General features: G+C 37.9%; 1 protein-coding gene across 4 annotated transcripts in view; it reads right to left on the bottom strand.

Annotated features, from left to right (window-relative positions):
* LOC149922442 (semaphorin-1A-like) overlaps nt 1-25004 on the bottom strand; it is a 267931-nt gene that overhangs the window by 22036 nt on the left and 220891 nt on the right. For all 4 annotated transcript variants that reach the window (XM_090164285.1, XM_090164282.1, XM_090164283.1 and 1 more), the window contains exon 3: nt 674-770. In XM_090164285.1, coding sequence (XP_090020411.1) covers nt 674-770 — 97 coding nt within the window. The remainder of the gene's footprint in view (nt 1-673; nt 771-25004) is intronic.

Genomic DNA, 25004 nt, shown 5'->3' with positions numbered 1-25004 from the left:
TATTTAAGGAATATCAAATTCGACCAGGAATCCATACCTCTACTTGGAATACTTATCCTGCCGTATCGCGTATGGTAAGACCACTCTGACGGCTTTGGCCCCGCCTACGAGAGAAAAAATCCCCTCTCACGTCGTTGTTTGTTAAGTTAACGTAGTGACGTCAAAAAACCGTCAGCCACATCGAGACGAAAATCTGCAGCGATAAGCATTCCAAGTAGAGGTATGGATTCATGATTCGACAAAATCAAAAGTAGGTTTTACGATACGGATTACCATTTTTGATGAAGCTAACTAAATATGGTCCTCCATAACGCACTTGTTTTTTTAAATAAAATTTTATTTCTGCCTCTAAACTCTTCATAATTACGTAAATTCTTCTTCTTGCATTAAATACACTAAATTAATTAATTGTAATGACGACGACAATTATTATCGTTATAAAACCGCGTAACTTAAATTACGTACAAACTAAAAAACGCTAAATTTCGGTTTAGAGAACTTAATATATTTTGTCGGCAAAATAGGCGTAGAACTTTAGATTTAGGCAAACTTGGAGCTATTATCTTAGTTGACGAACTCCAAAGTAGTATTTAATTGTCGCTAAATTAAAAGGAGGTCCCCGGTATAATTTCGACTAAAGCGAGCCAAGAATGAAGAGAGGAGGGTAACTGACCTGGCGCCCACCAGAAGATAATCTCCATCCCGTTCCAGCAGCTTGAAATGGTCGCTGTAAGTCTGGTTTCCCTCGAAACTCTGGAAAGAGCTTTCTTCTGCAAAAAAATAAAACACCAACATTAATTTTCCCGTTTAGTCAAGATGAGCGAGACTGCTTTCGCGCGTCAACCATTAAATGGGCGAAAATCGTTGTCATTGAATAGGTTTTCTTAAAGCGAGCGCGCCTGAAATAAATCATTTTCCATTTACGAAAGCCGGGAGGCTGACGATACCCGAAACAATACCGTCCCATTGTGTTCCCCACCCCGCACCTCCAAAACGGCCGCTATTATATTACATCCCTTCGTGTTAGCCCCCCCCTTTTTCCACTACAATTTAGAAAGCCTATCGGATTTTCCTTAGCATCCTAGGGCTCGATAATTGACCTCCCCCCTTTTAAGACGATTAGCTCCTGGGGCAGTGCCCCACCCCTCATTATTCTACGCCAACACGGGGGGGTTGGAGAAACCTCGAGAAAGGCCCGGGTGTTTCGGTCTATTATATACGTAAGGCGTTGTGGAAGCATTTTACTTTCTTATTAAAATTCAAAAGATGGAAATGACTTATAGGTTGCGCGCGATAAAACAAGGCCCGGTATAAATGGTCGATGATAAACCCCCGGAGCAGAAGGAGCCGGAAATGATGGCTTTGCAGCGAAAAAGCGCCAGAGTTAAATTTCCGCCGTGTCCGTGATTTACGAGCGTTTTCCAGAGCGGAATTAATTTCGCCGACGGAATTAATATTATGACAAAATAACATTTATTTCGCGACACATTTATATATACTGGGCTCGTCTACGTCATCGCGCCGGAAGATGTGTTATCGATTACACTTTTTAATATTCAAATAATAATATAATCTAGTAATATTATAATATAAAATATAATTCGAATTACGTCAACTTTTACAAGGTCAAACGGGTTGAAGATTTGAGGTCGCCAAGGGGATATTATTGTAATATAATTCACCATTAAGTGGTATAACAGGGTGACCACAGCTATCCTTAGCATTATATTAAGAACTGAGTAACTCATCCTAAAACGTATGGCATCCGGGCTTATTGTTATATAATTCACCATCAACTGGTAAAATGGTGACCACAGGAAACAAAAATATTTAGTGATTTTATAGGAAATTAAAGGAGTAATTTTATGTAAATATAGGAAATAATAAGAGTAATTTTTATGTAAATATAGGAAATTATAGGAGTAATTTTTAGGGAAATATAAGAAATTATAGGAGAAATTTTTAGGGAAATATAGGAAATTATAGGAGTAATTTTTAGGGAAATATAGGAAATTATAGGAGTAATTTTTAGGGAAATATAGGAAATTATAGGAACGTTCAGGTGAATTTATATAAAAAAGATTTTCATTTAAATTAAATAAATCCCAAAATCAACTTGAGTTTTAATTATTCCCAAAACCGACTTAAGTTTGAATTATTCCCAAAACTGACCTAAGTTTTAAATATTCGCAAAACTGACTAAAGTTTTAAATATTTGCAAAACTGACCTAAGTTTTAAGTATTCGCAAAACTGACCTAAGTTTTAATTATTCCCAAAACCGACTTAAGTTTGAATTATTCCCAAAACTGACCTAAGTTTTAAATATTTGCAAAACTGACCTAAGTTTTAAGTATTCGCAAAACTGACCTAAGTTTTAAATATTCGCAAAACTGACCTAAGTTTTAAATATTCGCAAAACTGACCTAAGTTTTAATTATTCCCAAAACATAGTTTTGACAAAAAAAGTGAACTGCCCTTGACGGTGCTTATCCCTCAGTTCATTATGCATCGCGAAGATAAGACTATTTAGGTATTCTACAGACATGACGAGAGCCCCGTTATTATTAAGATACCAAACTGAAACGATCCAACACAGTCGTAAAGTAAACCAACCACACCCCAGTGTCGTAAACATCACGGATCACATTTATCAATTAGTAAATTTAAATGAATTTAAAACGAGCGGCGAAATATTAAAATTCAAAACGGGACGTATAACCCTGGCTAGACACGGGTCGCCCCGAAGCCGCTTTCAATCTCGCTCGTTAACGAACGAGACCCTCTCTAATTACGACGATTGGGCCGATTGGCACGTGCTCCTACGTCCTCCGCTACGCGTTCGTACAATTACTCTCCTAAGTACTACGAGAAGGACCATCGCAATTACGGAGCCAACGCGATATCATCCGAGGATTTGTCCGAAGGAGGAAACAGGGCGCGGCGGACACCATTTACTTAATAACCATTTACCAGAAGGGTAGATTCCTCGCGTGCATGCCACGAGGTCGTTAATCACGGCGCGCGTTATTAGTTGGTGTCGAGAAACGAACAGAGAATTTCCTTCCGAGAGCAGAGTCGGGAAATCGTCCCGAATGGTAAAGAAGGCAGCCGAAGATCACGACGACGAGTGGATGAGGCAGAGCGCGTGCCAATATCAATCTCTTTCTCCTGGTGCCCGATTCCTTCGGTACACCTCCGCGCCAGAACCTTGCGAGCGTCGAAACAAAAGGAATGACTCTTTCCGGTGCGCGGGGGGGACATTATTGAAGATTAGTAGTCTCCTGTTTTATTCATAGCCGCCAGCGACCATCAACAGGGGCCCTAGTCAACCAACTGTGGGACATAGATCAGAACACCGAGCTATTTCCCGCTAAGACATTGCGATATCCAAATACGATTTCTACTAAACCTAGGAGCAACAAACACTAGGAGAACGCAGCTAGCCTTTAAACACGCTAAAGCAGTGTTGTGTACGAATTTCATTGGACGAGCTTTTATGTTGTACGTTTTACGGGCGGGGGAAGACAATTTCCGAATTTTCCCCTTCCGACGGCAGCAGGCGCTAAAGCGTCTAACCAATGAAAAATGTACGCAAGAAAAGGCACGACTTTTGACGGGTTGCGTTCTCCTTGTGTGGGGTGCTGTGTTTGTTCCACCTAGACTAAACCATGGACCAATAGTCGAAGGGATACGCTGGTACCTTTCCTATTTAGGAGTATGGCTCTGCGTTCGGGTAGGAAATTTTCAGTTCATTTCTTTAATATCCATATCCAGGAATCCATACCTCTATTTGGTACGCTTATCGCGACAGATTTTCGTCTCGATGTGGCTGACGGTTTTTTAACGTCACTGTATGTTAAACTTAACAAATAACAACGTGAGAGGAGAGCGCGCGCAGAGGGGATTTTATTCCTCTCGTAGGCGGGCATAAAGCGGTCAGAGTGATCTTACCATACGCGATACGGCAGGATAAGCATTGCAAGTAGAGGTATGGATTCTTGCCATATCCGAAAATTCTGTGAATAAAAACTTATTTGTTGCATATTAAATCTTATTATAGTAGTTAATAATATCCATAAATAAACAAATAATCTAATTTTTTATGATTAATTGAAATTTTGGCGGTTAATTTATCCATTTCTCAGAGCTCTACGTTCGAGTCTTATTGCGCTGCAAGTACTTTTGTGAACGTTGTCTTTAAGACAAGTCAAGAAGTGCTTAAAGAATTCCGTTCAACTATGGGAAAATCTAAGTAGTCAGCGACCTTAAGTTTGTTCGAAATCGAATTAAAGTTAGCCTATATTTATCAATGCCTAAATATACTAGAGATTCGAGTAAATTAACAGGGTTCGTACAAAATTTTCAGAATTAAATTCCCTGACATTTCCAGGTTTTCCCTGACTAAATTGCCAAATTTCCCTGACCATTTTTGTAGAATAAATGTATGTATTGAGGTAAAATCTTGAAAAAAATGTAAATTATGTATTTTTAATACATTTTTCAAAGATTTATTTGCCGGATTTGTTTTTGGGGTAATTTTAAAATTCCCTTACTATTTCGGACCATTTTAAATTTCCCTGACTATTCCCTGACCATTGCGAATCATTTTCAAATTCCCTGAATTTTCCCTGACCATTGCGAATCATTTTCAAATTCCCTGAATTTTCCCTGACCTTTTGGAAACATTTTCAAATTCTCTGACTTTTCCAGGTTTTCCAGGTATTCCAGGTCGTGTACGAACCCTGATTAATATAATATTTAATTACGCTACCGCCATCTATGCTTTCGTTGTTGAACCACTATTTAGCAAACGATAAATTACTAATTAATAGTTAAGCAATAAAGCTATGGCGCCACAGTTACTACTGTCAAGCGCGTGCTTTTTAGATAATCGGTCCACGACTTTATAAAGGCACGGGTCTACTTTTATTCCTACGAGAAATAATAGAACGTAGCCCTCCGCCATAGCTTGGCAAAATGTGAGTAAATGAAATTCACAAACTAAAGTCCTCAATATCGATTCGCTTACGAAATCAGCGAACAAGTTCTCGTTTCAAGAACAAAAACCGTAATTTCCGGAATACAATTTTTTTTTAGGTAAAGGCAAATAAATAATACTGTAATGTATATATACATTTAGAACCTTGATTATGGAGAAGCAACACAGCGTAATAGTCAACAATTATATACACAAATACACGTAAGAGACAAATTAAATAAACCTAATAAATAAATAAATAGCGTTGTAGGAAAAAACCCAAATTTACATACACACGTTTTATCGAGTAATGTTTAATTTATCGCCTGGTTTATAATCGAGCTTTATTTTTATACCTCATTAGTATCCACGGGGTAGTCTTTTAATTATTAGCCGCAATAACAAACATCTCCTTAAGGGGTTGGGCCGACAGAGGGTGAGACAGACCAGTTGACAATGCGTTAGCCGGCCTTACAAGGTTCCACTCCTAATATAAGTAACGCGAACGGCTGGCCGCCAGTAATGGATTTAATACGCAACACACCCACTATTTAATTCGTCAATTATGGCCGACGTAGGCGCGTCACCGGATCCTTTATTTTCTAGAGTATCGGCACCTTAAAGTCTATTATTTCCACGTAGAGATCTAGCCACGTCGTCATGGAAACGACTACCGGGGTAACGCGAGTCAGGATAGCTGGCGTCTTTCTTTGACGACTGAACAAAAAAACCTACTCGTGACTTAATAATGACATCGATAGCGGCTCGTAATCTGCTGTTTTTCCCACAGTTGAAAGAATATACGCTTTTCCTTTTGCGATCGCCAGCGTTCGTACGCCTCAACGCCGATTAATTCAATGTTGGGAAACTCGTAAGGTGTCTAGGACATGAAGAGTCAAATTGTCAACAGTCGCACGTACTAAATTATATTTTCGTAAAAAAAGAGGAATACCTATCGATCCACGCAATTACTAAAAACAAAGTCATATAGAGAAACAAGATGTCACGGACATTTAAGTACACACAATTTCCCCCGATGTATTAATTATATTTTAAATATTAAATTTAAATATGAAAAAATTTCCAATCATCTTGTAGCTTAATAAACCGAAGAGGAATTTTACCGAAAAATAATTTTTCGAGTTACCTGGTTTTGGAAATAATGAAGTACACACAATCTCCCCGATGTATTAACTATATTTTAAATATTAAATTTAAATATGAAAAAATTTCCTATCATCTTGTAGATTAACTTAATAAACCGAAGAGGAATTTTACCGAAAAATAATTTTTCGAGTTACCTGGTTTTGGAAATAACGAAGTACACACAATCTCCCCGATGTATTAACTATATTTTAATTTCAAAAAATTATTAAATTTAAATTTGAACAAATTTCCAATCATCTTGTAGAGTAACTTCATAAACCAAAGATGAATTTTTCGAGTTATCTGGTTTTGGAAAAAAGGTAGCGAAACGAGTAAACGTTAACTTCAATTAATTTTCAGACAAACTGAATTTTTCGAGTTACCTGGTTTTGGAACGCGAACGAGTTAGATGGCGCCTGTAACAATTGGTACGAAATTAAAATATAACAATAGTGCGTACGCCGGTTATGGGGTCCCGGGAATTGGACAGAAATCTCACTTAAAATTACAATTTCTTAATGGAACCGAAAACTGCCATACGTGAAACTAATACACACAAATCCCCTAGAATTGTGTGTAAAAAGGTAGTTTTTAAAATAACATGGTATATTTATTGATATGATGAAAATTTCAAGGGAGGAAACACAGAATTAAATTAATTAAAAAATATAGTGTGTAATTGCCAATTTGTTTTGACAAAGACCCTCGAAGGTTCACTATACTTCTAATTTAATTTAATTAAAATGTACTTATAATAGTTTTTAAATAATTAAATAAATAATTTTAATATTATGTTAATATTCCATGCCCCACAGTGAATTTAGCTATAAATATTTCCTAAGATTGAATTCAATGGTATAACTTCGAACAGTTTAGGGACAACGAAATTATTTACATTTACAGACATTTCCTACACAGACGACATTTCCAATTGTTTAGATTTTCAGGCACCCTGTAAACTTTGAAGAATGGCGAGGATTTTTTGAGATCACGATTTTGGAAGCGATTAAATGTTTTTTTTGGATTATTTAAGCCAAGGAAAAAATGATGACGGCCAGAGAAAAAAATCACCAATTCGAGAAAGGTAGTTCGAGGGACAGAGTGTCCCGTCACGTAAATACGAGCGGCCGCTCTGATTAATGATTGTTAAGCTTATGAAAAAGTCACGGAATATCCCGACTGTGATGTGGCATTTTGATTGATTAATGCCAGCATTAAGGAATTTAAAGGTACCGCTTTCACGCTGTTTTTTCGGTGGGAAAACGAGATTTTTAAGCAAAAAGACCTTAGGTTGACGGGCGGGGAAAATGTCGGATTGTTTAGATAAAGAGCAAACTTTGATCTTGGAGGAGAAAATCGAACAGAAGATCATTAATAAACATTTCTTTCAACGTCAAACATTCCACAAATACCTTTGTAACAAAAGTTGGACTAATATAATAGGTTGATTTCACGCAAGGTTTAAATATTAAAATCCATTTCCTATCGTATGTTCTCGCGTCCGCAGTTATTGAACGCGACCAATAAGTTGGTCGAAAACCTTTTTAAATTAAATGCAAAATTATTTTAAACTAAAAATGGATATACATTTTTTAGTCCGGAGCATCATTATTCGTTTTGGTATAAAGGGTGTTTCGCTTCGCTTCGTCGCTGTCTGTTCTAAGCTTATATATAGAACCCTCTATTTAGTGGTATTAGAACTTAAAAAACTTAATTTTAAATTAAATTAATATTAAAATGTTATTACTGTTCGGTTTCATTAATGGAAAGCCCAGATTATATTTTGGCAACTTTTTTAAAATTAATGTTAAACAAAATTTAAATTGTAATTAGGGTTGGGTTCGTACAAAATTTCCGAAATTAAATTCCCTGACCAAATTTCAAAAATTTCCATGACCATTTTTGTAGAGTAAATGAATGGTTTGAGGTAAAATTTTTGAAAAATATTTTGTTTCAACAATTTATTTGCCTGATTTTTTGTGGTCATTTTGAAATTCCCTTACTTTAGGGGACCATTTTGAAATTCCCTTACTTTAGGGGACCATTTTGAAATTCCCTTACTTTAGGGGACCATTTTGAAATTCCCTTACTTTAGGGGACCATTTTGAAATTCCCTTACTTTAGGGGACCATTTTCAAATTCCCTTACTTTAGGGGACCATTTTCAAATTCCCTTACTTTAGGGGACCATTTTCAAATTCCCTTACTTTGGGGGACCATTTTCAAATTCCCTTACTTTGGGGGACCATTTTCAAATTCCCTTACTTTGGGGGACCATTTTCAAATTCCCTTACTTTAGGGGACCATTTTCAAATTTCCTTACTTTAGGGGACCATTTTCAAATTCCCTTACTTTAGGGGGCCATTTTCAAATTCCCTTACTTTAGGGGGCCATTTTCAAATTCCCTTACTTTAGGGGGCCATTTTCAAATTCCCTTACTTTAGGGGACCATTTTCAAATTACTTGACTTTTCCCTGACCTTTTGGGACCATTTTCAAATTCCCTGACTTTTCCCTGACCTTTTGGAAACCTTTGTAAATTACCTGACTTTTCCCTGACCTTTTGGAAACATTTTCAAAATCCCTGACTTTTCCCTGACCTTTTGGAAACCTTTTCAAATTCCGACTTTTCCAGGATTTCCAGGTTTTTCAGGTGGTGTACGAACCCTGTTTAACTATCATTTTAATACTCCTTGAGACAACGTTACGTATTTTTTTAACTTACGCAAAAGCCTAAAAGCTATATTAAATTATTAATTAACGTGATCGGGTCACTAAACCCTGGAATAGAAGCACCTGCGGAGAGCACGTCAATGGTGTCCGGACGAGGGGACCAAGCATTGAAATTATTCAAATAGGACCCGCAATGGAATCGTTTTCCCAGTAGGATAATAACGGGAAGCATTTGAAGGGAGGGGGGTTATTTTATAAATTAAATGGGATTTCTATTTCAATAGAACCGAGGAATAAGACGCCCCGAAGGCCACGAGGTGAGAGGAGACTGTATAGCTATTTATTTAATTAAGCCCGGATTAACCACGTCAGGCGGAAAGGTTTCCGAATATCGGGAAATATTGAAATTCATACTTTTCATATAATATTAATATATCTGGTTATATATATTAATTTAAAAAGGAATTAACTTATATTAAGTACAAAGTGGATAGATAGAATATTGAAGTCTTACTGAAGATCAACTTTGGACAAGGGTAAGACCTTTTACGCCTATAAATTTTGATTTAAATTTAGATTTAGCTAAGATATTAATTCTAAAATGAATTGATATATCTTCCAAAGTATTTGGATAGGATATTGAAATCAACTTTGGAGACCGGGATATTTTTATGCATAAATTAATTCTTTATTCCTATAATTTTAAATCGATAAAGCTAGCATATCTCTGTTATTTAATATTTTATAAATAAATCCCGCGAGATTAGAGTTGGGTTTCAAAAAGAGGGGTTCAAACGTCCACGGCGCCATCTCTACTCGTTGAAGATAACTACATTTATATTTTGTCTTAGTTGTCAAGCATCGCAAAGGAACAACGCTAATGTCAGTTGAACAAATTGAACCCTCATATTGAAACCCAACTCAAGTTTAAACTTTATCTAAGTAAAATCTAGGAATATAATACTGCGTACCTGGAACAGAAATTTGTATTCCCCCATAACAGACTCACTGTTTTAGCTTCGGCAACGCGAGAGCTATATAATTTCGGACATACGAGCGTAGCGCCATCGTAAAAATAGGCGGAATTTTTTGTCACTATAAATTTGGTCTACCTTTCATTCTATTCACAACGATTTTTTGTACAAGCTGAAACACGAATATTCTACCTGGATTCTACGAAACTAATTTCGGAGATGTTTATGTAATTTGAAGACAAAATAAATAAATCTTTAACACGATTTTAAGACCTGCACGCATTTCTAACCAAGTCCCAACGAACACGCGGACGAAATTTTGACTACGGTGTCCGCTAGGTGTCTCTAGTATCTTATGTCCGAATTCCCTCCTGTTGCCAGGCCTAGGAATCCCATATTTCCCCTCCAGTATTTCCATCCTCCTAGGTAAATTAGCATGGGTAAATTCACGGACTGTAAACCCCTCCCCACTTGCCATTTTCAAAAAATTAAGAAATTAAAATTAAAACAATTGCGTAAAATTGGGTAAAATCTAAAATTCAGTAAAATCGTAACGGTTTATAAAATCAATGATTTTCCTATGATATTTTACGTAGAGAAAGTTTAAATTTGAGTTGTGAAAAACATTTTTGGTTGTCATGGCAAAACGAATGGTCATTGAAAGTTTGAAACTTTTCCTTTTAGCCGCTTTCAAGGTACACGAAGGTCTACTTAACCGCCAAGTTTGAAATCAATTGGGGAGAAACACCTCGAGATGTCTCCTTGTAAGTAGAAATAAAATAAATTCTTGGTAATATAGGTTTGTAATAATAAATGGGACGGGAATCTATTGTAAATGTGACACGCATAAGAGCGAATTAAGCGCACAACAATCCAGAGTAGAGAGAGGCAGGAAAAGCCAACGAAAGGAGCCGGAGCGGGTTTCTAGTCGCCGTCGAAATGTCGCGTGAGCCCGGGCTTGATCCGAAAGGCCAACATTAGGGAGGGCTGGCTGCACCGAGCCGGGCTGCAAAACAGTTTTAATTATGCAGAGAATGCGCCGATCCAGCCGGATATTTTACGCCGACCTCGCGTGAGAAGCGCTTTTAATTTCTCGGCGGACGGAAGCCAGACTTCACGGACCAACGATCCCCTTTTACAATGGCCGATCGTCTATTCAAATTAATAAAAGCAATACCAGCTTAGCGCGCTTCGGATAACGAAACCGTCTCATGTATACCGGAAGTTATTCCTCGTTCAGTTTGGTTAATGATTTATTTTAGATACTTTTTAAACTTATCCTATATAATTCAGGGTTGCCACAAATGTTTCAGATTCTAATTCCTTTACAACGTTCCTCCAGACCAATTTCAGAGATTTTCCCAGACAGAATTTGGCAATTTGAAGCCTATATTTTTAGTGAACGTTTTCCATTTTAAATGAAAATGAAATTCCCTGACGTTCTCACTAGTTCTTGAAATTCCCTGAATTTTAGACACATTTTTAATTCCCTGAATTTTAGATCAATTTTTAATTCCCCGAATTTTAGATCAATTTTTAATTCCCGGAATTTTCGATCAATTTTTAATTCCCCGAATTTTCGATCAATTTTTAATTCCCCGAATTTTAGATCAATTTTTAATTTCCTGAATTTTAGATCAATTTTTAATTCCCCGAATTTTAGATAAATTTTTAAATTCCCCGAATTTTAGATAAATTTTTAAATTCCCCGAATTTTAGATAAATTTTTAAATTCCCCGAATTTTAGATAAATTTTTAATTCCGTGAATTTTAGATCAATTTTTAATTCGCCGAATTTTAGATCAATTTTTAATTCCCCGAATTTTAGATCAATTTCAAATTCCCCGACTTTTTCCTGAATTTTAGATCAATTTCAAATTCCCCGACTTTTTCCTGAATTTTAGACCCATTTTCAAATTCCCCGACTATTCCAGGTTCATAAGGTACCGTTGCAACCCTGTAATTAGATATCATGTACAACGCGTGGATACGTATGGCTATTTGAATTGTCAGAATCCGTTTAAAAGTAAATAATTAAATATCAATTAGTTCAAGTCCCAACGGTAAATATTTTTACGTAACACTCAAACATGGTTTCGTACGAAATTTTCGGATTTCAAACTCCTGACTTATCCAGGTTATCCCTTACCGTTTTTTGGCAATATCCCTGGCCTTTTTGGTAATAATCCTAGTAACTTTCATGATTTCATAGGTAAAAGTACAAAGTGGAACAATTTTTTATTAAGTATCACCCTCGGGAAAAGGTGCCAGACATTATGGTGGCTAATAAAATCCCGGACTTATCCTTGACTTTTTACCATACTATTTAAATCCCTGACTTTTTCCCCCAATTAGAAAACCCCCGACTTATCCAGGTTCCGTACGAACCCTGTCTAAGATTGCATTCAATCGTTTTAGGTTATACAGCGTGTTTCAAAAGGTAATGCAAAAATGTTCAAGGCCTAGGGTTTTTTCTGCCTGTCCCCCTTTAAAATAACTTAGTGGAGTACAAATAACCTGGTGGTAGGCCAACCACGGAACATGTTGGCCTAATTTAAAGGGGGACAGGCAGAAGAAAACCTAGGCCTTTAAGGAGTTGTAGGGGGTGAGTTGAGAAGTATGCCTGTTTTTTTCACCATTTTCCGAGGGGCTAACCACTCTTAGAAAGTCTGTACACCGGATTACGCTAAGATTACCACTGCCAAAGGCAGGGACTTCAAAGATTACGTGTAATCCCATTAGTACAGTCAAAGGTACGGCTCTGTACACCGATTACGCGAAGGGATCAGCCCCTCGCCATTTTCCTACGATGAGATAAAAGAGCGCCAGAGAGCTTCAAAGTGTGGCCTACTAGCCCCTGGAAGAAGGCTGAAACAAGCGCAAAACCACCAAGCAGCAGGGACTTTAAATACTATTTATGTTTACTTTTTTACGCTGGTAACCTCGATTTGTTTACAAATTCCTTTTTTACCGATCACACGAACCAAAACCTTAATGTTCGCTTGGTTTTGCGCTTGTTGCCGCCTATTTCCAGGGGCTAGTAGGTCACACTTTGAAGCTCTCTGGCGCTCTTTTAACTCATCGTAGGAAAATGGGACAGAAACAGGTATACTTCTCAATTCATCCCCTACAACTCCTTCAAATTTTAGCATTACCTTTTGAAACACCCTGTATAAGAAACTAGGCTTAACAACGTCAAGACACCCCCCCCCCCCTCAATAAACCCTATCTAGCTATTTTCTGATAAATTATAAATTTTAATCATAGCGAACCGAACAGTATGGGATACGGAAAAATCACTTGGGAAATTATGAATGTTTTCCACATCCTTTAATCCTCCCTTCTACCGGAGAAATCTTTGTAATTTCATACCTGAATTATATTAATATAAATAAACCGAAGTAGAGTGGAGAAAATATTTTCCAAGATATTCCTGGTTTTTTTTTCTTACGACCAGCGGATAGAACTCATCCGCGCAAAGGTTCGCGGTGAAAAACACTCCAAAGAAAACCTTTCCGTTTCCGTGTTTCACCGAAATACTGCCGAGTAGTCTATTCGGAAAATGTTCGGAGCGCGAGGGGAAAAAAGGAAAAGAAAAAAACGCGAAATAACTCCGAGGAGAGTCGTTAAACTCGAGGCCTGACTAGAAAGCCAGCCTTAATTTTGGCACCTACAATTTATTTTCATTTCCGTTTAATGCCGCGCGAGCGTCTCGCGGAGAAGCGGCGATAGAAGGAGGGGAAAAAAACGCGTGGAAATTTGTCCAGATGGCTCTGGAGGCCTTTAGTTTTATGGGCACGCCGTTCGCGCCACCGTCCGAAGCGAAAAAAAAAGCCGAGGCAAGAGGAAAAAATAAAATTCAGTTCGTGCCACGCGCGCAACTGTTCAACAGTATATATCCCACGCCCTCTAGAAACCGAATTACCAAATGATTAACGATTTTCAACACAAGGAGCTTCCGCGCAAAAAAATAGTCTGCTCTCTTTTCGCGTGTTTTTTACATAGGGACCAAAGTATGATAGTATTAAGGGGTAGAAAAAGTTTTTTAAGGTTAATTTAATGGAGTTCTTAGCCCGGGTTAAAGGGGGGCCCTAGTTCGCTACTGAACGCGCCGGAGAATGGCCCGGAATAAAAATAGTCCCCCCCCCCACCTTCCCAGTAATGGAGCCATTTAAAAAATGAAGCATTTAATACGTTTTAGCGCACTTATCAGAATATAAAAAAACGAGCAATTTTCCTTGATAAAACGAAACTTTTTTACCCCCCCCCCATTTACTCGGCCAGTAGCGACTGCGAGTGGAAATTAAATTAAGAGGGGTTAATACGTCTGATATCCCTCCGCGTCGAAAAGAGAACGAAAAAATATATTTAATTTGGATAAAGAGCGCCCCCTTTCGGGATCTTCATTTCATTATTACACAGTCAACGATGCGAGGCGCGCGTTTAATATTAATTCAAATAGTAGTACAACCGCTACCCCCTTGCCCCTTCCCCCCACACTCCGTAGTCATTCCGCGAAGAGTAGTCACGTAGAAGGTAAATAAATAACACGCTGTTGGCTCTATTTTATTCGATTTGCTTTCAACTGCTTCCTTAGATCACAGGGAATATTGACGTTGATTTCGCTATATAAAGGAATTTATTTAACAGAGCGGGCTAACACTTTTACCATTCCTAGTAGCAGTTATAAATTCCTCATATAATTCGCCACTTTCTATAGGATGGGTGGATAAATTAATTATAGAGATACTTTTAAATTGAAACATTTTTAACATCATAGACTAACGATTTTACCATTCCTAGTAGCAGTTATAAATTCCTCATATAATTCGCCACTTTCTATAGGATGGGTGGATAAATTAATTATAGAGATACTTTTAAATTGAAACATTTTTAACATCATAGACTAACGATTTTACCATTCCTAGTAGCAGTTATAAATTCCGGATATAACTCGTCATTTTCTAAAGGATGCGTTGCGAAATTAATTATAAAGAGACTTTTAAATTGAAACATTTTTAACATCGTAGGCTAACTATTTTACCATTCCTAGTAGCAGTTTTAAATTCCGGATATAACTCGTCATTTTCTAAAGGATGCGTTGCGAAATTAATTATAAAGGGACTTTAAAATTGAAAGAATTTTAACAATGTTGGCTATTTATTTTACGATTCCTAGTAGGCCTCATAAATTCCGTATATAGGCCATCACTTTTTATAGGGTGCACCGATAAACTAATTTTTAATTGCAACATTTTTAACATCGTAGTAGGACTTACAAATTCTAAAGAGCACGTTGCCTAATTAATTATACCAAGTATTAAATAATAAATAGTTATTTAATAGAAGTGGTATTATTAGTAATAAATTAGCCGGCTTATTGTATCTAAATAATATTGCAAAGATAATTTTATTACAATTAAGAAATCTTCCTCGTGTGTAATAGTTTCCTAAGAAGATCGTAAAATTAAAACCTGCCCAGTTTCGAAACGCAATTACAATTTTAGTTTTGCCGAATAGGCGTGCACCGGAAGCGATATTAAGCCTAAGAATAGTTTTATTGCGTTTTGCAGAAACGCGATTAAGGCGTCTGACCTCTTCTCGATCCATGATCTAACGACCCTCAGCTAGAGAAACTAATTTGGAAGCGCGTACGACATTGGACGTAAATTACGTTTTATGGTCTTGTCCAGAGTTCGTTAAAAAGCCGAAATTTCCCCTTAAAGGGAGGCATTAAATACTCTGGCCCATAAAATAGACACGCTGGAGAAAATTAAATTTGTAGAAACCCGCAATATCTTTCCACTCCTGTCTATCCACAAACGTTCCGATAAACATTTTATCTTTAGGTAGAATAACCTTAAACTTTCTTCAAACAGAAATACTTTTTGGACTATAACGTCGCAGTTTGATAGTTTTTACTTGATGGGTAAAGATACTAATTTTAACACCCAAAATACACGCTTACAGTTATTGGATAATCGCGTTAAAATCGTAATATTGAAACGTAACATTCCAGACGAGTAAATGGTAAAATAGGTGAAAATAGGTCAAGCGCCTGTAGAAGTGTTCCGACTGCGGCGCTTCGGTGTTCGGAGTGAAGTCACCTTTAAGGCGATCACGCGTATTAGCAAAGCGAAGGAAACAGAGGAAAACTATATACTTTAAATTTAGCGGAAAATGCATTGACCCGGCGGGCTAATAGTCTCGACATTTTAAAATTTACGACATCTTTCTCTTTCTCTCTCCAAAAATGGAAACTCTGAAGCCATTGTTTTCGAAGAAAAAGGAAATAAACGGATAGTTTTACGGACTTTAGGTTTTCGGTATAGCCCGCAGCTGCAAGTTTTACGACTTCTTTTCCCGTTTTTCCGTCTTTATTTTTATTTGAAAAAACTGACAAGCATAAAAGTCTTTCATGGTCTTTGGACCACGCGCCCCTGCTGTAAAGCGGCCTATCTCTCATACTTGTCACAGCGCCCCCGCACGGTCATCTCCGCCTTCCGACGCTGGTCCACTTCATAATGCGAGGACCACGTTTGAGCCAAATAGCGCCGGACGCTTAACATTGAAATACACTTTCTCAAAACAGCGAGTTTCGATAAAACCACGGACGTAAAAAAAAATAATAACATACTCGAACCGGTCATCGTCGACAGCGCCTTAAAACGACTCGATAGTTCGGTATTAACTTCCAGGTGATTGGTTTAGCCACCCGAATAAAAACCGGTCTAAAATATTTATGAAAATTCCAAAAAATAAACGAATATTTCTAAAAAAAAACAATAGTTAACTTTACTACCATTCATCGTTATTCGTAGTTTGGTAAGTAACGTTTACGATAAGTTTGGTCAATTTGGTAGATAAAAAAGTTTCCTCCAATTTAAAGCTAACCTGGCACCAGTTTGGGAAATGGCTAAAGCCTTTGAGTCTGCTGTCAATAGGAGTGTAAGCAACTAATAGCGATCGGCTTCCTATAGATTTCCGTTGTTAGGCGGCGGACTCGCTCTTGACGGGTTACGATAAAAGGTTCCCCCCCCCCCTCCCATTCCCCGCCCGGCACGCGGAGAAAACTTTTCTTGGCAGAAATTTCGACGTAAAAGGCTTCCGTGTACATAGACTTGGTTAAAACATGTTGTAACTGGATGAATTTTACAATATTTCCAATCGCCTTTTTCTTTTACAACACTTCTTTTTGGAGCTTTTCTCGAAGTTATCGGGCTGGGGAGGGCCAAAAAAACAATCCAAGAAAGGGGAAAAAAAAAGATCAAGAGAAAGGGCCCCTTTAACGTCGACTTCTCCTTTTTATATACGAGCTCTGCGGAAGAGGGCGCAATAAAGGGGAGCGGTATTAAAACAGCAAGCGCGCGAGAGAAAGAACCAAATCGATATATTCAGCAAAAACACCACGTAAGAAGGGCTACCGGAACAGGATGGCCAAGTACACGTGACGCTATTTGCCAACATTCGCCATCCCAGTTATAATCACATTTATTCCTCATTAATAATAAAGCAAACGCTATTTTATACAACGATCTTATCATTTAAGAACTGTACCCTAAAGTTCACATGTTAATTTACATATATTTGGTCCAAAAATTATCTTTGCATGGTCTATAAACATAGTACCCATACAGGGTTCGTACAACATTTCCGGAATTAAATTCCCTGACATTTCCAGGTTTTCCCTGACCAAATTGCCAAATTTTACTTGACCATTTTTGTAGAATAAATGAATTGTTTGAGATAAAAATCTTGAAAAAATATTTTACTTAAAAAATCTATTTGCCTGACTTTTTTGGGGTCATTTTAAAATTCCATTACTTTTTGGGACCATTTTCAAATTAGTTGATTTTTCCCTGACACTTTGGAATCATTTCCAAATTCCCTGACTTTTTCCTGACCTTTTCGAAACATTTTCCGTGACTTTTCCCTGACCTTTTGGAAACATTTTAAAATTCCTTGACCTTTCGGAAATATTTTTAAATTCCCCGACTTTTCCCTGACCTTTCGGAAACATTTTAAAATTCCTTGACTTTTTGGAAATATTTTTAAATTCCCCGACTTTTCCCTGACCTTTTGGAAACATTTTAAAATTCCTTGACTTTTTGGAAATATTTTTAAATTCCCCGACTTTTCCCTGACCTTTCGGAAACATTTTCTAAATCCCTGACATTAGGGATTAATTAATAAATTCTAATGGAAAATAGTAACCCTGCTAAAATAAAGTCAGCTGTTCCTTTATGATTATTGAAAACTCTCCATCTCGTGTTCAAAAGGAATGAACCCCATTGAAATTGAATTGTCTATTACGCGTACCAAAAATTGAAATTTCAATGCTTTCAATTTTCGCATAGATAATGTTTTTATAAAATAAATAACAATGGATTTTAATTCTAAAGCCCGCAATGGAATTAAAGCTTAATAGAAACCGATGGATGGCGATAATGTCCACTAAATTTCTACAGGCTGTATGCCTAGGTCTCATTGTCCTAATAAATAATTATCATAGCTTAGCACAAGACAACTATATTAGTTTTAATAATCTACAAGTCCAACTACATATGGCATGAAAGTAGGGATTTCACACCCTTAAATGGTCGTCAAAGGGTCAGGTTAAAAAGAGGACCAATGAACGCGTGGCCCTACAAACAGAGCGCGAGAAAGAGACGGGGAGGGGGTAAAACCTATTTACTTTTCTATTTATTATACTGCTCCGACAATATAAAAGGAACAACACGAGAATTGTCTCGCACCCATACACATCAGCAATTCGCGTTTTAATATAAAATATTTACGTCCGCGCAAACCGTATATAGCTTTTCCAACGCGGTAAGGGGAAATCCCATGGTTATATAACATTATGAAATAGAGGACGGGGTAATCTTAAAGCCAAACAAATGGTCGGGGAAATCCGCGCTCCGCCAGTCGGGCCGACGAAAAAACGCTTAAAGGTTTTCAGGAATGACGTATTGGTAAGTTCCCCTTCCCACTAACCCCGCCCATTTCTATCTAACTGATTACATTTGGAATCCTAAGGATGGAGATGATATCTTGGCTATATATGGTACCAGACCGGGCCTTGCAGGGTTGACCAGGGGGGTGCTTGGGCCCGGAAAAAAGAAAGGGCCCCAAAGCATCACTGTTAGGGGCCCATTACGAAATGGTGCGCCCTCCTTGCAAATTTCAGTCAGAAGAGCCCATAACCAGGGTTGGCAAAAAATCGGATTTTTTCGGAAAAAATAAAAATATCCGATTTATACGATAATTATCGGATTTTTTGATAATTATCCGATCATTTGATAATAATCCGTTTATTTGGATAATTATCGGATTTTTTGGATAAATATCGGATTTTTTTGGTAATTATGAATATTTGGAAATTAAGTTGTAAAATTTAACGATGATTCCGATGAATTAACAACATTGCGTTTTCAAGTTTCAAAAAAATTTCAAATTTTAAAGTTTAGAATTTGATAGAATTCATTTGGATAGTTGTAAACATTACATAAATGCGAGCATAAATGTCATAAATACTTAATACTGCTGTATATTGCTTTCAAAATTATTAATTTAACTTTAAAAACTGTTTTCAGATATTTTAATTTAATTCGATAATTATCATGATTTTTTCATTGGATAAATATCGATAATTACCATTGTAAATTATCCATCGATAATTATCGACCAACCCTGCCCATAACTACATAAATTGTCCTAGGGCCCGGAAAAGAATCAGCGGGGCCCTGGTCCCAGAGATAATTTAATATAAGAATTCACAGAAACTAGAATTTTTTAAAAATACAGTTATTTATCTAAACAATTAGCTAAACTTAAGTGATAAAATATAGCTAAAACTAGTGTTATTAATTTTCCGAAAAAATAAAATGCGGAAAAATTTCCAGAAACGTTTTCGCAAATCGGAAAAATAAAAAATTTAAACAAATTACTTTTTAAGGATTTTTAACGTTTTTAACTTTTATCGATATAAAATGTCTAATAACAGTAAACATACTACAAAACATTAATAGTGTTACATTGTTAATCAGTTTAAAGCTAGTCTAGACGTTTTATTTTAGATTCGAAAAAATTTAAAATTTGCAAACAATAGAGTAATCATGGAATGAATTTTTTTTATTTTTTTCGGGAATATCCGGAAAATTTTACGGAAAAACGGCCTCGGTCATATTCCGGAAAATTTTCCGACACTAGCTAAAACCGACTAACCACTTTATATATTTTGGAAACAAAAAGTTCGAAATACACTCAACTGGGATTTTCCCATTTTAGCGGCCTCCTCTCTTAAAAAACCTCTTGTCGAAAAAGGGCGCTTCGTGTCGCTGTCGTTAGGGGGAGGAGCCTGTGTTTGGGGGTTTGGCGACACCCAATAGAAGATGAACTTGGCAGTATCGCGAAGGGACATTTCTGGGCGTTCGCCCCTTCTGGAATAGCTGACAACTTCGACGGACTGTCGATAAATCGGAGCGAATTCGTTCACGCGTTGCAATAAGGGAAAAGAGAGAAAAAAGTTTAACCCCATATAACTTGGTTTTCTCGAAAGAGGGGGGGGGGGGAAAGAGGGGTTGACTTTCCTATAAAAATATTGTTTCCTACCATTCGGAACACTTTTTACATATTTGGAATACGGGGTTACTTTTCAGCGTCGACAATGGCGCCAATAAGAAGCGATCAGCCTTCCATTCGGTGACAACGCTGAACGTGTGACAATACGATAGGGATGACAGAAGGGGATCTAATACCAGAGGCTGACGGGGCAAAACGTGATCTCGGCAAAAACGTTTCGCGGAGAAGAGGAGAGGAAGGGGTCCTCGAAAAAAGTATTTCGGCGAGACATTTCCACTCGTTCCGAAAAAAAAATCTATTTTTCCTTTTTATTTTCTATATTGTATATTTCTTTTCGCTTATGTTTCATTCTCGACTTATAGCAAAGGCGCGACGCGGACGACCGAACAGAGCCGGGTTACGGGGGTATTATCCGCCCCCCCCCCCCGCGTGTGTTTACAAAAATGGAAAGTTTATATTTTCTCTCTAATCCCCGAGAGCGTCCCTCGCTAACAAATGGTTCGTTCGTCGTCCGGAAGGGGGCAGTCGTCCGCCTTTAGGGCGAGCTGCCGAAACGGAAGGGGGGTGGGGCACAGGGGTACCTGACGCGTTCCGTAATACGCCGGGGAATAACTTAAGCGTAAATCGGTTTCACCTCTCTCGCCATTTCTCGTTTGAAACGACACTTGGTGAGAATGTAGGACGCTGATAACAAACAACGTCCCCGCCAAAAAAATGAGAGAGAAGTGGAAGGCGATAAACGCTTTCGCCAAAGATTAATTTACGGCCTATAAATGGATGTCGGACGTCCAGCCAAAGAGAACCCCCCGCCCCCCTTTAAACGGAAGGGAGGGGGGGGGGATAGTCGAGCGCCATTTAACCGAGAGGGCCCGGGGCGTCACAACGGCCAACTCAATGGCTCGTGAAACGCGTCGACCAACCGCTTACGAAGAGAGCTTTTTAAAAAGTCCAATGTTTACATTTTACGGAGACTAAAGGCTAGTTCCCACTTAGCGAAAAATGCAGTTTTCGCGAAGCAAATTGACGCATGCGAGTGAAATTTAGTGAAGCTCAAAGCTACGACGAAAATTAAATTCGTCGCGAAAGTCTCGAAAACTCGTCAAGTGGGAACTCGGCTTTATACGATGTAACTGATAAAACAAAAGTTTATAAACCTCATTGCCCAATATTGATTCCATTCGCGAAGGTGCGACGGAATTTCCCGCACAATGTAACGAGGACCAAACTGCGGGCCTAAAGCGCTTAGTAGGCGAGATAACGAGCGAAACAAATTTTAGTTTTGAATATATCGTCGAAAATAGAGTTCCATTATGACGCAGTCATAGTTTTATACAGTTTGATGAATAGGATGAATAAATAATATTAAGCCGCAAGCGTTTATTCTCAAAACCAATTAGGCCTAGTGCGTAATTATAATAACTACGAAACGAAAATAAAAATAGCATTCCATCGAAGGAATCCAAAAATTGTGGGTCTAAACTTCTCCCTGAACACCGAAGCCGTGCGTGTGGAACACTTGTACAGGGGCTAGTAGGCGAAAAATAGACCAAAATCAGAAATCCTCTTAACGTATAAAAAGAATAGCTATTTGTACCGTACGAAATCCCTATAGCAACTATATAATGCGTAACATTCATTCTCGAAAAGCAAAGGTCGTAATTTTCAATAATTCCATTTAGCTAAGAAATAAACAGAACGACTACCAAAGAAAACAAAACGAGAGTGGAAAAATATTCGGAAAAGATTTGTTGGAGCAGCTTAAGGGTGCAGAGGCAGCTATTTTCGATTTCACACTAAGCTCCAAAGCTCATTTCCCCTCCCCCCTCAATGAGAGGGCCAAAAAAATCTTTTTTTTTTAATATAAATTGGGCCATTGGCTGCTTTTATCGTTCCGGGGCCCCTCGAGAGCTCTGGTCATTAAATTTAGGCGGAACCCCTCCCCCGCTCGCAGCCCCATCTCTGAGATATAGAAATAATAATAAAAAAGGCAGAGGCGAGGAGAGAGAGAGAGGAGCCGGGGATATTTTCTTAGGTACACAGACAAGCGAAATCCCCTAATTAATTTACAAGAGAAATATCAGTTTTAAAAGTTTCCGGAGATTTCGATTCCGTCGCTGCAGGGTATCTAATGAAGCTTATTAGATTAGAATTTAAATTTCTTCTATTAACATTGAGCCTCTCTGAATAAACATCGATATCGAAAGATTAATAATGCATGAACAGGTAGGAAATATTTTATCCCGAGTGATAAATTATCTAGTAGGTACTTTTTTCGTCTAGTTAGTCACACATAATTATTCCACACTAAGGTTTTCTCAAAAGGCTTTTCGCGGATAGTTACGCAACCGTGTAATCTATCGGTACATAGGCAAAGGAACGTGGATTAAAAGTATAATTTGGGAAATTGCCAGTTTTTTTTATGTGGGCTTAGTTGGATGTTGAAAAAAAAACATAGGCTCAACTACCAGGATTGTTTAATGAAAATATTTGTAATTAATCAAAAAGCTGAATTTCAACAACCTTAAAATTGAATTAAAAGCGGTAAAATATTGAAATAAACGTGTGAAAGAAAGTTTTTTTTTGAAATATTTATTTTTAATTCTTCAAAATTTAAACGTAACTATTAAGGGGGAAGAATATAGTAAAAGACTCTTTTTCGTTCAAGCTGAACGTTTCTGTTTTAACAATTACATCATTATATTTTTCTTATTAGGCTGAACCTTCCTCTAGTGCTTAAAATAATTTTGATAATTCTAATATTAATAGTTAACGAGATATAAGGTCCTAACTAAAGGGTAGTTTGAGCACTTGCCCAACTTGTTTAGCTCCGGTGGTCCGAATTAAAACGTAATAACTTAATTACTTTTAAATTTAAAATTGACAAAATTTTGTTAAGCACTAAACAAGAGGCTGTTCTACACTTAAATATTAATTTTATAAGTTAAAATACAAAATTAAAAGAGTTTAGCTTGAAATAGCGCGAAAGTAGACAATGGCCACAGTAGTCTTCCCCCTTAATATTGAAAATCCAACCTTGAAAAACCCTGTATTTATATAAACCCGGATTTGTAGGCCTTACGTGAAAAGGGTGTTATATGTCTTGTACAAGCGGTTCTACAGGGTTGCCACAAAATTTTCAGATTCAAATTCCCTGACTATTCCCTGTTTTCCCTGACCATTTTAACAGATTTTCCCTGACTTATTAAGGCCAAAATTTTTCTTTTATATTTTACTTTTATCAGAAGTTAATAAATTTAGATGAACTTATATTTCAGTAACAAGGTTATTGCAATGTTGAAAAAATTAGCCAAACATTCAAGGAAATAAATAATAATCGTGGAATTTGTCATAGATCTAGAGTTAAATTACCTTCAAAAAGTGCCAAGATAAAATTGAATTGCCTGACTTTTCCCTGAATTTTTACCAATTCTTAAAATTCCCTGACATTTCCCTGACTTTTTAGGCCCATTTTTAAATTCCCTGACTTTTCCCTGATTTCCCTGACGTGTGGCAACCCTGTTCTATAAAATCGAAGTATGTTTTTCTTCCGCAAAGAAAATAAACTTAGGTTTTAGTAAAGCGAGTCCGAGGCCTATTTCGCGAGTTTCGCGTGTAAAGGGTATTACTTTGACAGGACGACAGAAGATTAACCCAAACGGACGAATTAAATTCAACAGTCTATCGACTAACAATCGCGAGAAGCTCCCGTTTATCTCGTCAAGAAGCCCGCGCGCGTACCACTATTTGCGCCACGATGAAACAATAGAAGTTATTTTTTGGCAGAAGAGAGCGAAGAAGATTCCGAGCCCCGCCAACAGAGGGACACGGGAGAAAGAAAATTTGGTAGGTCGAACATTAGAAAACAAAAGGTGTATTCGCGACCATATAGAGCTTTTAGCAAAGGCCGGTATCTTATTTGCTAAAGGCAACCCCGAAGAGTCGCCTCCTTCCGCCCACGGAGTATTCCCAACGGAGAGAGGCGAGCGCCAGAAATCACGCAACTTTCTTAACGAGGCGGCCAACCCCAGGAGACAAGAGCCAAGGGGACCGGCGCGCCGGGGATAAGTTAGAGCGCGGGAAGAGAGGAAACCACGCGGGGTTGTTGGGACCCGGCTAGAAGGAGGGACCGAGAGCCTTCGTTACCTTTCTCCGAGGACGCCAGTAACGGTAAAACAACGGACGGAGAGCGCGCGAAAGAAGAGACAGAAAAAGTAATAATACGGTTGAAAACTAAATTTGCAGTCCCGACCCCCATTTGGAACGTGCTCGTTGCCATTTCGGTCTTTATCCCGGTCGCGTCCCGCCCACGCCGCTTCCTAGAAGGACCCCGCGATGACCTTTCGCCGAATCCCCTTCTCTCTGGTCCCCGGAAGAAGAGAAAAAGAAACGTAGGAACCTGATGAGCTTGAAGGGCGGGTAGCCTTCGCCTCTTCCATAACCAGTAACTGATGGTTCAATTTCGAGACAAATATAGTACGAGGGTATTACGAGGAACCCCTGCCGACTAAGCTTGGCGTTGCCAGTCCTGGTCTCACCGCGGTGACAGGCTGCCAAATACCGCGTCCAATATAGTGTATATTTTTTTCGGGAACTTCATTCCGCGATTGGAAAAAAATGCTCGGATGATTGAAGACACCGCCAGGCCTAACAC

This window comes from Leiobunum rupestre, chromosome 11 (genome assembly GCF_980474605.1).
Source record: "Leiobunum rupestre chromosome 11, qqLeiRupe1.1.hap1, whole genome shotgun sequence".
In the NCBI taxonomy this organism is placed as follows: Eukaryota; Metazoa; Arthropoda; class Arachnida; order Opiliones; family Sclerosomatidae; genus Leiobunum; species Leiobunum rupestre.
Note: the sequence above shows the minus strand (reverse complement) of the source record. Positions and strands in the feature narration are given on the sequence as shown.